The 12,192-nt window shown below is 33.5% G+C and overlaps 1 protein-coding gene across 1 annotated transcript in view; it reads right to left on the reverse strand.

Annotated features, from left to right (window-relative positions):
* Positions 1-2,277: 2,277 nt before the first annotated feature.
* Positions 2,278-12,192, reverse strand: part of LOC108977800 (protein roadkill) — a 35,190-nt gene continuing 25,275 nt past the window's right edge. Inside the window, exons 3-9 of the mRNA XM_018947708.1 lie at positions 6,452-6,602; positions 4,745-4,866; positions 3,825-3,986; positions 3,450-3,745; positions 3,131-3,309; positions 2,671-2,813; positions 2,278-2,492 (exon numbers count right to left, since the gene is read on the reverse strand). Of these exons, the coding sequence (XP_018803253.1) occupies positions 2,348-2,492; positions 2,671-2,813; positions 3,131-3,309; positions 3,450-3,745; positions 3,825-3,986; positions 4,745-4,866; positions 6,452-6,602 (1,198 nt within the window). The 3' untranslated portion in view covers positions 2,278-2,347. The remainder of the gene's footprint in view (positions 2,493-2,670; positions 2,814-3,130; positions 3,310-3,449; positions 3,746-3,824; positions 3,987-4,744; positions 4,867-6,451; positions 6,603-12,192) is intronic.

Genomic DNA, 12,192 nt, shown 5'->3' on the forward strand with positions numbered 1-12,192 from the left:
AAACAAAAACAAAATACATCGAACACAATTTTTTCATACATGTCATTATTTGGAAAAGTTTGAAATTTTTAGAGAGTCAACTGTAGAACAGCAGTCAACAAAGAGAAATTATGAAAAATACATTCCAATACAAAAATATGTACTCCCTTGAATTGAATTTATCTTCTTTCGTTGAAAAGCATTTATGCAAGAAACAGAGTGTGAGAAAGTCCCTAACTTCCTATGAGCAATTGTCAGCATTTTATATGCTCCGACATTAAATATTTTCATTATTCCTACATTTTTACATTCCATCTCAAAATTTGTGCACCCCTCTACCCGCCCAACACTTTCTATACAGTTATAAAACATTTTTCGGCCTTTTGCCCTTTCGAAAACACACATACATATATACGCTCGATTTGAAGCCAATAAACAACATATAAATCGAATTTTGCGAAAAATAAGTGGGTCGTAGGTGGGAAAATTAAAAAAAAAGATTTTTAATTTTTTGTTTTTTGTTTGCGCATTTCATGCTTTTGCCGTGCGTACATACATTTTTATTTTACTATTTTATTTATCATTTACTTTCGCATTTAATGTTAAATATAATATAAATTAATTTAGTTTTCTGCGTTTTATATTTATGCACATCAAAAGCATTTTTACGTGGTTTTGGTTTTTCGTAAACACTATTATTTCCATAAAACATAATTAAAATTAAAAATAAGAATAGAGAAGAAAAGCTCAAGAAGTTTACATCGTTTTTACAAAAATTTTTGTTTTATACACATAYTCATCAATTCGTTCGTTTTTTGGATTTATAATTTTTGTTTGTGTGTTTTGGTAATTTTGTTCAATTTTCTAAAGTATCATCAAGTCAAGATTAAAAATAATGGAAACTAGTTTTTCAAAGCAAACAGCTAAGTGATTTACATTTTCTTGGTTATACACTGTTATACGAATGTCGAATGTGTTGTTGTTGTGGCTGCAGTCACACTTCAAACATAAGTAAGTGCACGCTTTGGATAAATTTCACAGAAATTCCCAATTTTTTTTTAGTTGTAGCTTCACTTGTTGTAGTCGTTGTTGCTGGCTCAAACTGAATTACAAATGGTTGCTTAATTAAAGTATAAGTAAAGATTGTTAATGATTATTTTTCGAATAAAATTTGTGTTTATTTTGAGTTTTAGGTGCCTGCCTTTGAAAAATTACGATTTCAGAAATGATTTTTAGCAAAACTTAAATATTGAAGCATTTGAGAACACTTATCTTCTGATAGGAAATAGTTCAACAACATTGCGCATGGATACAACAGCAAAACGTAAATACAAACTGCACACAAAAAGCAAATAAGTAGTTCTACAACAACTGTGCTAGCACTACTTTTTCTTCGTGTATAATTTCAATTGAAATATTTAATTGCGTATTTCATAAAAATAAAAATWAAATTATTGTTGTTAATTCACTAAGCAAAGCGGGCGTGAGTGCCTATACTTATTTATATATCCATGGCTGTATATGAAGTGCACTCTACAACAGCGAACTTAGCAGCTAAAGTGAGGATGCTTGCTTTTATTGTTGTTGTAAGCAACGCTWTAGCTGCATATAACAATTGATGGTTGCGCCTGCTTGCCGGCATTGCGGCGTCTGCGTAAAGCTGCTTTGAAACTGCGTATTTGTGTGGCATGCGTTTCATCGCCTGTAGCAGCTGTTGCGCACCAGCATAAACTACGCATGACCGCGACCGGCGCACAATATTCTGCTGGCTACAACTGTCAATGCTCTTGTTGCTGTTGCAGTTGTTATACTTTTGGCTGTTGTTATTTTTCCCACTTTTCATTATCACATCAAATATAATGTTGCTGCTGTTGTTGTAATTCCTGTGATTAGTTTCTATCTGTTTGTTGTTGTTTCCCAGCTTGCATACCATCAAAATATTGCTATTAGAGGCCTGCCAACGTTGTGTCCTTGAAAAGCCGTACGTTACCCAATTGTTTTTGCTGTTGCATGGCATTGTAGAGTCCTGCTTGGACATTAGTGGCTGCTTATTGCAGTGAGAGTTGCATCTGATGATTTGTAAACTGAGTTGACGTCCTTCGCTGCTGTTCTTGTTGTTATTTTGCATCCGCTGGGAGYATTTCTGGTGTTGGTACGAGTTCTGATTGTTGTTGTTGCTGGATTTTGCGTTGCTGTTGCTGCGGCTCCGTTTGTTTTTACTATTGTTTTTGTTGTTGTGGTTTATTTTATAATTAAAATTATGTTTGTTATTGTTGTGATTATATGTATTGTTGTTACTGTATTTGTTGTTGTTGTTGTTGTATTTGTTATTATAATTAAATTTATTATTGTATGCACCATTGCGATTTCAGCTCATTTTTACACGCTTCCTTGGTGGTCCAATTGGTGGGATTTGTTGTGTGGCAAGCGCACGAAATGCCTCCGCAATCAAGTGTGAATGTGTCGCGATCATACTCTGCCAGCCGGCCGTTTCCATCACATCGGTGGCGTGACTAAAGTGTTAAAAGGGAGSGAGAGGGGGAATGTATCAATAAATGTTTCGTTTTTGTTTAAATCAAACGCATTCACTCATTTGTTTGTAAACATTTCACACACAAAAGTGTATTTATAAACAAATAAATTATGCGTTGAAATGACATTTGTATGTGTGTGTTTGTGGTAGATACTCACGTATTTATGAAATCTATGGTTTGTGCTTTCAACTGGTCCGCACTATGGAGATCGGCTAATATTAAAGTTTCCGCTGCGGTTTCCACGGAGAGATTAAGGCAAAGCGCCTCTTCACACATCACTTTCAGCTTTTCGAGGGCATACTATAAACAAATGAAATACAAACAAATACAAATATTAGAAAAGTGACGTGATTAGTTGGAAAAGCAAACACGTTTGTGGAAAAAATACAATTTTTAATGTGGCGGAAGTCGAAAGGCGTTTCTGGGAAATGTGTACAGCAAAAGGGGTACATAACTTTTGTGTTATAATGGTAATTTTGTATAAAGGAGGTATCGATAATTATTGAAAAATATGCAAATGTAAATAAATAAAATAAAAACTGTTTAATTAAATTAATTTTTTTTCCACATTTTTGCACTGTTGCACTTATGTTTGTTTGCCACTTAAGCATTCTCACTTTGTCAGCAGCGGCTAGGAGATCATCTGCCATTTTTTCTAAATTTGGCGCTTTGCCTGTGTAGATGAAACGCAGCATTTCGCGCAGGACTTCGTGATCGACGTCGTGTATATCGACACGATTTAATTTGCGTTCCTCCATTTCGTGCTCGAACATAGCATTAAAGACTTCACTACGTGCTGTGTAAAAAAAAAAAAGTATTTTTAAAACGTACATTAAACATTTTTACAAAAATAATAGAAATGTCAAAAAAATACTTTAAAAATATCAAAAAAATAAAAARTATATAAAAATGTATGCTTTACTTAAATGCACTTACCTGCCAAAATAGCTTTATGCGCTTGAAATTCCCGTCCGGCYACCGCCAACGTAACATCACTGAATTTCTCATTATCAAATAATGCACCCAAATCCTCGGATAATCGACATTCGGGTACTTTGAATTGTACAATATTTGATTGACCAGAGATATTCACACTATCAGCTACAACACTAACTTCACAGAATATGGTTAATTTGTCCTCGGGCAGCAGACCGTTGGCCTCATCTAATAGAAAATCTCGTCTTATGAACTTTTTGAAGCCCCAATCTTTGCCTTGTACAAAACGGTAAGCTCTAAAAGTGGGTGGAGAAATGAGATTTGCGCATTAATTAAAACTGTGTGGCAATGGGAAAATGTGCTTTGTGTGTTTACCTCTGCGATTCCATGGCTTTGGTTTCTTCCCTTTTCGCATTTAGTATGGAAAATTTAAATTTGGCTCTAACTTCTGATTTATTACACGAAACTAATAATAAATATAACGACAGGTAGTCTTTGCTTTCCTCATCGAGACCTTTTGGATTGACGCGTAAACACCTGTAAAATGGTACAAGAAAAGCGAACATTTATATATTGTTGCTATTTTAAGAAAAACGTATTATTAATAAATTATTCTGAAATTTTCTTAATTTTTTAGAACTAAAAACTATTAATTTTTATACTATGAACAGGGTTTATTATGTTGTGTTATGTTTACCACGATGCCGGTAACACCCAGAAGGAAATGTCAGAGACTTTATATTTGACATTTATTTGTATATAAATGATCAGCGTGACGAGCTGACCGTGTATATTTGCGAACTAAGAGACTATAGTTTTCGAGATATCGATATGACTTTTGCAGCCTTTCTTTTCTCTTCTCAACAAGAAGCATATATGTATGTAGCTGTCATACAAACTGAACGATCGAAATCAAGTTGCTGTATGGCGAACTCTTTCATTTGAGGAGATATTTTCACGAAATTTTGCATGGATTATTTTCGATACATTTACAGTTTACATACATACGTTTACCATAGAATCAAGCGGACGAGCGGAATCAAGTGCTTGTATGGAAAACTTTTTCAGTTCACGAGATATCTTCACCCAATTTTTGTCGGATTATTGCCAAAGGCAATGATGCAATCTTCAAAGAAATGATTCAGATCGGATCACTACAGCATATAGAAGGCATACAAACTGACCGTTTAAAGTTATTGTAAATAATATTTTTATTTGGAAAGGGTACTATAGCTTCGTTGCAACCGAAGGTAACTTATTTTCTTGTTTTGTTTTTTTATTTGGTCTTTACTTACCATTTCAGTTTATCACTAGCACCGGCAGAGAATGTGGACGACTTCAGTACCTCACCCATTTCCTCGCGACAAAAACTAAAGTTATTTATGGTCCACATATAACTGAATTTCACCACTTTCACCTAAAATAAAATAAAAGCAAATTTATGGATTTAATAAAGTGTATTAGAGATAATGTTAAATATATATTTTATAATGTTTATTGTAAATATAAATAAAATAATAATAAATTTTTATTATATAATATCTAATATAATTCAAAGAAAATACGAAAGCGACTCAGATTTCATGAGAAAATATATCGAAAAACAAAAGCAACCAAAAATTATTATGAGTTTATGGAGGGGTCAAATAAAATTTTTGTTTTTGTAACTACAATCCAATGATGAAAGCAATGAAATTTGAGTCAATAAAATAAAAATTGGTAAACAAAAGAAGGAAACTAGAAACGAAATGCAAACAAACATTCAATAAAGATTTTCTCCAAGGAAAATTGAAAGGAACCAAAATAGTTTGGGCAGCTCACTTTTTTTGATTTAATTGACGGGAATGAGGGATAGATGCGTGGAATAAAAGTTCTCGTAATTGATAGAATTAATGCTAGCAAGAGCAGAGTGTGATAAGCATATACATATATATATATGTATGAATGTATGTATGCATAGTCACAAAAATCAAATTACAGGTCGTGCGTGTGAAACGCTTTAGGTTGACGTGATGCCGCGTTGCGCTGAGTGGTGACGAACTAGCAGCAAATTTTGTTCTCTTTTTTTTTCAATTATATTTTATTTTTTCTGCTGCTGCGTTTGCGAGTTAGCAGAGCTAAGGTTGAGAGGAAGTGAATATTTCATCGCCACTTGAAATTCAATCATTCAAGCGACGAACGAGGAAGTGAAATATGCTATAAAGCCAAGGTGCAAGCGAAGAAGGTCAGGGTTTCAGGTGTGCACAAGCGCAGCACATAAGCAAGCAAGCAAGCAATGCGAGCAAAGCGCACAAAAGCCTAGTGAAATGTGTAGAATTGTAAAAGTACAAATAAAAAAAAAAAAATAAGAAAAAAGAATAGAGGCAGTAGAGCGCTTGCATTTCATTGCAAGCAAACAATTTTTTATGAATTCCTGCAGTTTCTCAATTTCACATTTTCTACATTTCTATACGACATTGTTGCTGTTTCTAGACTGCGCAGTTGCCCAGTGCATTACACAATCGCTCATTGCAAGTGCACATACCATACATGTACATATGTATGAATGTGTGGCTGTAGTTTTTTTAAAAATTCACTATGTAAACTTATAACATGTAATCGAGCGGTTGCCAGGGGTTGTGGGATGGGAAAATAGTTCGTTGTGCAATTCTAGAGTTGTGTTGACATATTTTTGGTTTCATTTTAGTGCTAAATACATCAACAATTTGTGAATATATTTTGTAATAATCTAATATTTTTTTATTTTCTTAATTTTTTTCTTAAATATCTTTTTCAATTTTTAATCTTTTAAATATTTTTTTTAAATATATAATAATTTTCTTAAATTTTTTTCATTAAAAATTGAATATTTTTAATTTTTTTTTTTCAATTAAAAAAAGAAAACTAAAAATAAAATTAAGGAAAATAATTATATAATCTTTTTAGAGTTTTTTCTTTTCTTTTTAATTTCTTATTTTTTTTTAATGTTGTTTTTTATATTTATAATTATTATTTTTTCTTACCTGTGTGTAACACCAATTTTCGGCTACGGGCGTATTTACTTCCTGCAGAGGTGGCGATGGTACTCGACTGACCGCCATTGTACTACTCGATGCGCTCAGGTTAGATGTCACTCTAGCGGCTTGAATTGCCTGACATTCGTTCACCGGCAATCTGCAAACATAAATGAAAAACCGAAATTGTGAGTACAAGTTGAAGTGTGTGCAAATAATGTGCGATAAAGAGATATATGTATGTGTGTGTGCTATAGCTATCTCAATTTAACGGTTTTAACAGCTGTTTCTTGACGTTGCATAATCTGAAAATCTGTTCGAAAAAATTTTCAAGATCCTGTCAGTGTAAAATTTTTAGAWTATTTTTAGTGTTGGAGAAAATGTGAAAAGAACTTACTACCACAAAATCATTTTCTATAAACTAAACATAGTCCAGTCATTATAGTAAGTTCACCTCGGAATTCGAGCTGTTACTTTAGCTTTTACTAATTACCCAGCTGTAAGTCTGTAAATATTGTATATTGACACCCTTAAAGTGGTCTCAAAACCTACATATGGTAGGGTGTATCCACCAAATTTTAGGGTGTCAATATACAATATTTACAGACTTACAGCTGGGTATMTTGAATTCCGAGATTCTTACCTAATTTAAGCTTAAATGACTGGACTWTAAAAAAYAATAATTTCTGGTGTAAATAGTGCTTCCAATTTYGTTTATAGCAAAACTGCGTTATGCAGAAATGTTTCAAAATGTATACAATTTCAGAACCGCTTTCAGTTAGTTTTCAATTAATATAGAAAGTGATTTTCAAAGCAGAGCAACAGCTTGCTAATTCATATTGTTTTTAATTAAATAATTTAGCAAAACAATGGTTTTTGTTCCCAAAAAAGCTTTRCAAAACAACTTTATATTCAATTTTCATTATTTTTCTTTGGCGATCAGAATTTTCTTTAAGCTTTATGTGTGTGATATTTTCTTAACGCTTTTTTATTCCATTTAATGACAGTTTTAATTTAACAAAATATAGTGCGTTCAACCCTTTCTATATAAAACTTAACATGTCTTTTATTTGTTTTTGTTGCAGAAGACGTTTACCAATTCCAGAACAATGGAATGTATTTTTGTAAAACTATTTTAATCTCTGTAGTTTTATGTTGACACATAACCGTTGCACAATCAACGTAAGCAGTATTTTACTATAAGTAAATGTCAGTTCAAAGCTTTTGTTGTAATGACGTTCGCCCTTCATCTATTGCTTTGAAATTCAAAAAGTTGTTCTATTATTATATTCTGTCAATTGTCTTGAACTTCAGATGTTTTTGAATAGAGAAATAGGGTTAAAATTAAAGAATTTTATATTACTTATATTACGACTGAGTTGAACCATATAAGATATTTTTACATTTATATATTTACATATATAATAAAGCAGCCATCATATAGTTTTTCAGAAATAATATCTGTAGTTTAGCAAGTAAACGAGAGTGTGAACTTTTTTGCTCTTTGAATTTTTTGATCGTAAAGCAGAAACCATAATGGTRAGATATTATGATAATTCAGACTTGGAAAACCAATACAGACTCAATATTACTTTATAAAAAACATATATAATATTTTCATTACAAACTTTTATGGCTAGATTAATTTTTTGTATTGAAATTAACTACAAAAACTAAAATTTTTCAAGTTGTATGCACGAGAGTTGGCGCTGCGTGACCGCAGCCCGGCTTATAAATATCACAAATACATATTATGCCACATCAAAAACTGTTTTAAGCTACAAAAGTAATAACAATGATTTCTGAGAGTTATTACATTGTTTTAGAGTTTCAGATGCACATCGTTGTTACGAAATTGCTCAAGTATTGCAGCCAGTACGTGACAAAGCCCACTTGGACGCGCCATAACAAATGCACTTTGTTGTTGTTGMTAYTTTTTAAATGCATAAATGATGATGTTTGATGAAACATAGCAAATTCGCAATATCATTCGGTAGTTTGGCATTTGTGGCAGCAAACAAGCGCACCCACACACATATACACGCGCACACACATCACTCGTTTGGCCATCAGAAAAGTTCATAAAACACGCTTCATCTAAGATCGAAAATAATGTATGCAGAATCGATATAAATAACCTTTATAGACGCACAGCGGCAAAAACAACAAAAAAAAAAAGAACAAAACAGCAACTACACAACAGACTCACCTCGCCGGTTCATAAATTAAATCCATTATATTGCGATCGAATTCGATTGGTATTAATTTTGAATAAGAATGTGCCGTGGACACCCGGAACGGTGTGATAGTGCGCGATGACGATGATGAAGGTGATGACGCGCTTGATGGAGGTGGCGATGGCGTTGTGGACGGAGCTACTGGCGCTGCTGTGCTCGGTGAAGGTGATGATGACAAAGCGGAAGAGGCGACAGCTGGCGCGGCCAATGCCAACAATAAGGCAGATGGCAATGATGAAGTTGAAGTTGTCGTTGTAGCCGCCTCAACCGAGCGGTCGCTGTGGCTCTGCTGTGACGTTGTAGAGGAGAGCGTTGTGTCTAGCGTGGATCGTGAAGCTGTAGACGAAGATGACGATGCAAACGAATGCGAAATTGATGATGACGACGACGATGGCGACGATGTAGAAACGGCTGTGCCTGTGGACGACGGCATTAGTGCCGACGTCGCTGTTGCGGCCGCAGACGCTTTCGACGAAATGTATTTTAATAATCGCACAATTGCCGAATGCTCCAGTTTGAGTTAATTTATTGAATTAACTGGCATTAATTGACAAGTTGTGGAGCAAAATAAATGTGGTGTGGGGTGTTGAAATAACAAAAAAAAAAAAGAATTTTGACAACGAGAATAACAACTAAAATTAACGCGAGTGTAAAATGAGCGCAAATAAATTGAGTGTGTTTGAGGACGCGTGCTCTGGCTTGAGCTTAGTGAAAGCYCAGCGATGTGCAAGTTGCTTGACCGTATGTTTGATATACAGTTATTTTTGATTTAAACACAAATAGCTGAGCGCTATTCACTGTTATTTATGTTTGTATACGAAGATAGTTCCACGAAGGTTGGACGGAGTAGTTATTAGGCGGTAATTTTTATTAATTTATTTGCACAATATATTTTTTCAACGAGCCGCTGTTTTAGTATACATATATAATAAATATTTGGCACATTAATATAATTAAATAACACAATTTAACAACTAAATGAGTTTTCTAAATTTACGAAATATTTTTTTCACTAAAAATAAACCGGTGACTGTCAACGACGACTCACAATTAAAGACTACCGCCGACAGGATCAATGCAGGAGCCATCAAAGCAGGATACACGTACTGCCGTCTTCGAAGCACAAAGAACAATTTACACACTGACACACAACACTGAGCAGATGATTTCTTAAGAGAGCATTGCAGATACCGCTGAGATGGATGTGGAAGGWACCGCAAAGCGGTGCAGCAGCGAACAGATGACACTAACAGAACGAAATTGTCAACAATGGCAAGAGGCCAAAAGACAAAACGAGCGCTAAAAGTGCGTTTCATTGGCTGCAACAACTGCATATTGGAGCAGACATGAGAACAACAATAACAACGACAAGAATAGAAGGTAAGCAGGCAGATAGCCAGTTATTTCGTCGACACGTTATCTCGCCGCACAGGCAAGCATCAAGCAGCTAGCTGAAATATGTGAATATATTCGTAAGCAAGGCAATGCGTTGTGATACAACGCAGTAATACACAACAACAACAGTAGTAAAAACAACAAGCCACATTGTGAAGTTGAAACAATTTCAAAATGGTATGAAATAAATATTTACGAAATACCTATACAGCGAAAAAATCAAGCGTGGAGGCAGCAACGACAAATATACATTTCAGTGCAAGAGGAAGGAAGTAAGATAGCGAAGGAATCACTGTGAATTCATTTAGGTACACATATATACATACATATGTGTGCATGTGCGCCTGCATCATGGAGCTGCGGTTTCGTCGCCCTTCAAGGTAGCAACACTTTAGCCGCCGCGCTGCTGATAGCAATGCCATTCCGTCGGCCTTAATGATGCTGCTGCCATTGCTGTCGCTGAGCAGAGTGGCCGAGCGTTGCGTCGAAGGAAGCGGCTGCAGTTTCAAGTACGAATGTGCACAAATACACACACCAAAATGCCCAAGGTGCTATGCTAAAAATTTATTTATGRAGAACTTGTGTGTGTGTGCAATATGCTGCCATGTAGGAATTAGGAGTGAATTTCTTGAGAAGAATTTTGTTGTGTAAAAACGATTTTCAAGCAAAATTACAATTCTTATTATGACAGCAGATTGATTTCTCCAAAGTTTTAGAATTTTAAAATTATTAAATTAATTATTGAAAACAAATTTGTTTTTAATAATTAATTTAATAATTTAAAAAATTAATAAAGAATTTTAAGTGAATTATTTATTTCAACTACGCAGGGTTCAATATTGTTGAAGTTTTTAAACCGCATTTATACATAAAAGCCGGGCATTTAATATGAAGTGTGTTGAAATAATAGTAATAAAAATGATAATTCTTGTCAAAATCGTTTTACTAACCTTTTAATAGCTTATGTTAACCTAATCTTTCTATAATAAATAATAAATTATAATTTTGAATTAACTTTCAGCATAAAGTTTGCTATTTCTAATTATTGTATAATAAATAATAAATTCTGATMTTCTTTTTCAAGAAAAAATCAATTTAAGGCGTCAAAGTCAGTCCAACGTTAGATATCTTAAATATTTAAGAAGTAAATTTCCTGCAGGGTTAACACCCATTCCTATACATATGTATGTGCATACGTATATGTAATTGAAAAGGTAAGACATATAAAGACCCAGCAGAAATGCAATAAATATAAAGGTAACGAATGAAGAGATATCCTGAGGCACAGCGATGAAGTCCTTCAAAGGTGTGCAATACATACACACTCACACAAGGACAAATACATACAAGCGTCATGTATATGCAGGTAAGCAAGGAGGACAAATGCYATCGCTAGTTTATTGTAACAAGTCCATATTACTAATACTAAATATATATGTATTCATATGTATCGATTCGTACAAGAGCTGGAGTATATCACAAAAAATTTAACATATTTTTTTTTGTAGTTTTTCATGATATTTTTCCATTAAAGTTTCTACCTTATCCATTTTCTCAAAATATTTTTGTAGTCACAGCTTTTCTGACACCATTATAATTACGGTCTGGTAATAATTTTTATTGCCGCAATTAACTTATGCTAATTTTAACTGTCGCTACTAATACGAAAGGGTGTGAAAATTTACCACTTTAGTAGCTGTGCATACAACTATTTTTGAAAAAAAAAAAATTCAAATTAATTTTGTTAGCGTGTAGCTTCTTCAAGTTCATACATATGTACATATATGGATGTATGTATATGTAGTAATTGTGTGGGTGTCAGAGTAGCCACAGTCTTTTGTTGTTGCTTTGTTTTGGAGAAATCTGAATACGATTTTTCATGTGGCAATTGAAAGTGTGTGAAAGTAAGCAATTATTCATTTCTTAAAAAAAAAAAAGTATATTGCATATATTTATAATTAATTAGTTTAAAACGATTTACTGCTGGTTTGGAAAAGTGTATGTAGGTTTAAAGAGAAAGGCTTAATATATTATATATGTATGTTTAATATATTTTTGGAAGAGAAAAGCAAAATCTGTTTTAACTTGTTTGTAAAAAATTAAAATTTATAAATTTTA

Source organism: Bactrocera latifrons, unplaced genomic scaffold (genome assembly GCF_001853355.1).
Source record: "Bactrocera latifrons isolate USDA-ARS-PBARC rearing strain unplaced genomic scaffold, ASM185335v1 scaffold_96, whole genome shotgun sequence".
NCBI classification, from domain to species: domain Eukaryota; kingdom Metazoa; phylum Arthropoda; class Insecta; order Diptera; family Tephritidae; genus Bactrocera; species Bactrocera latifrons.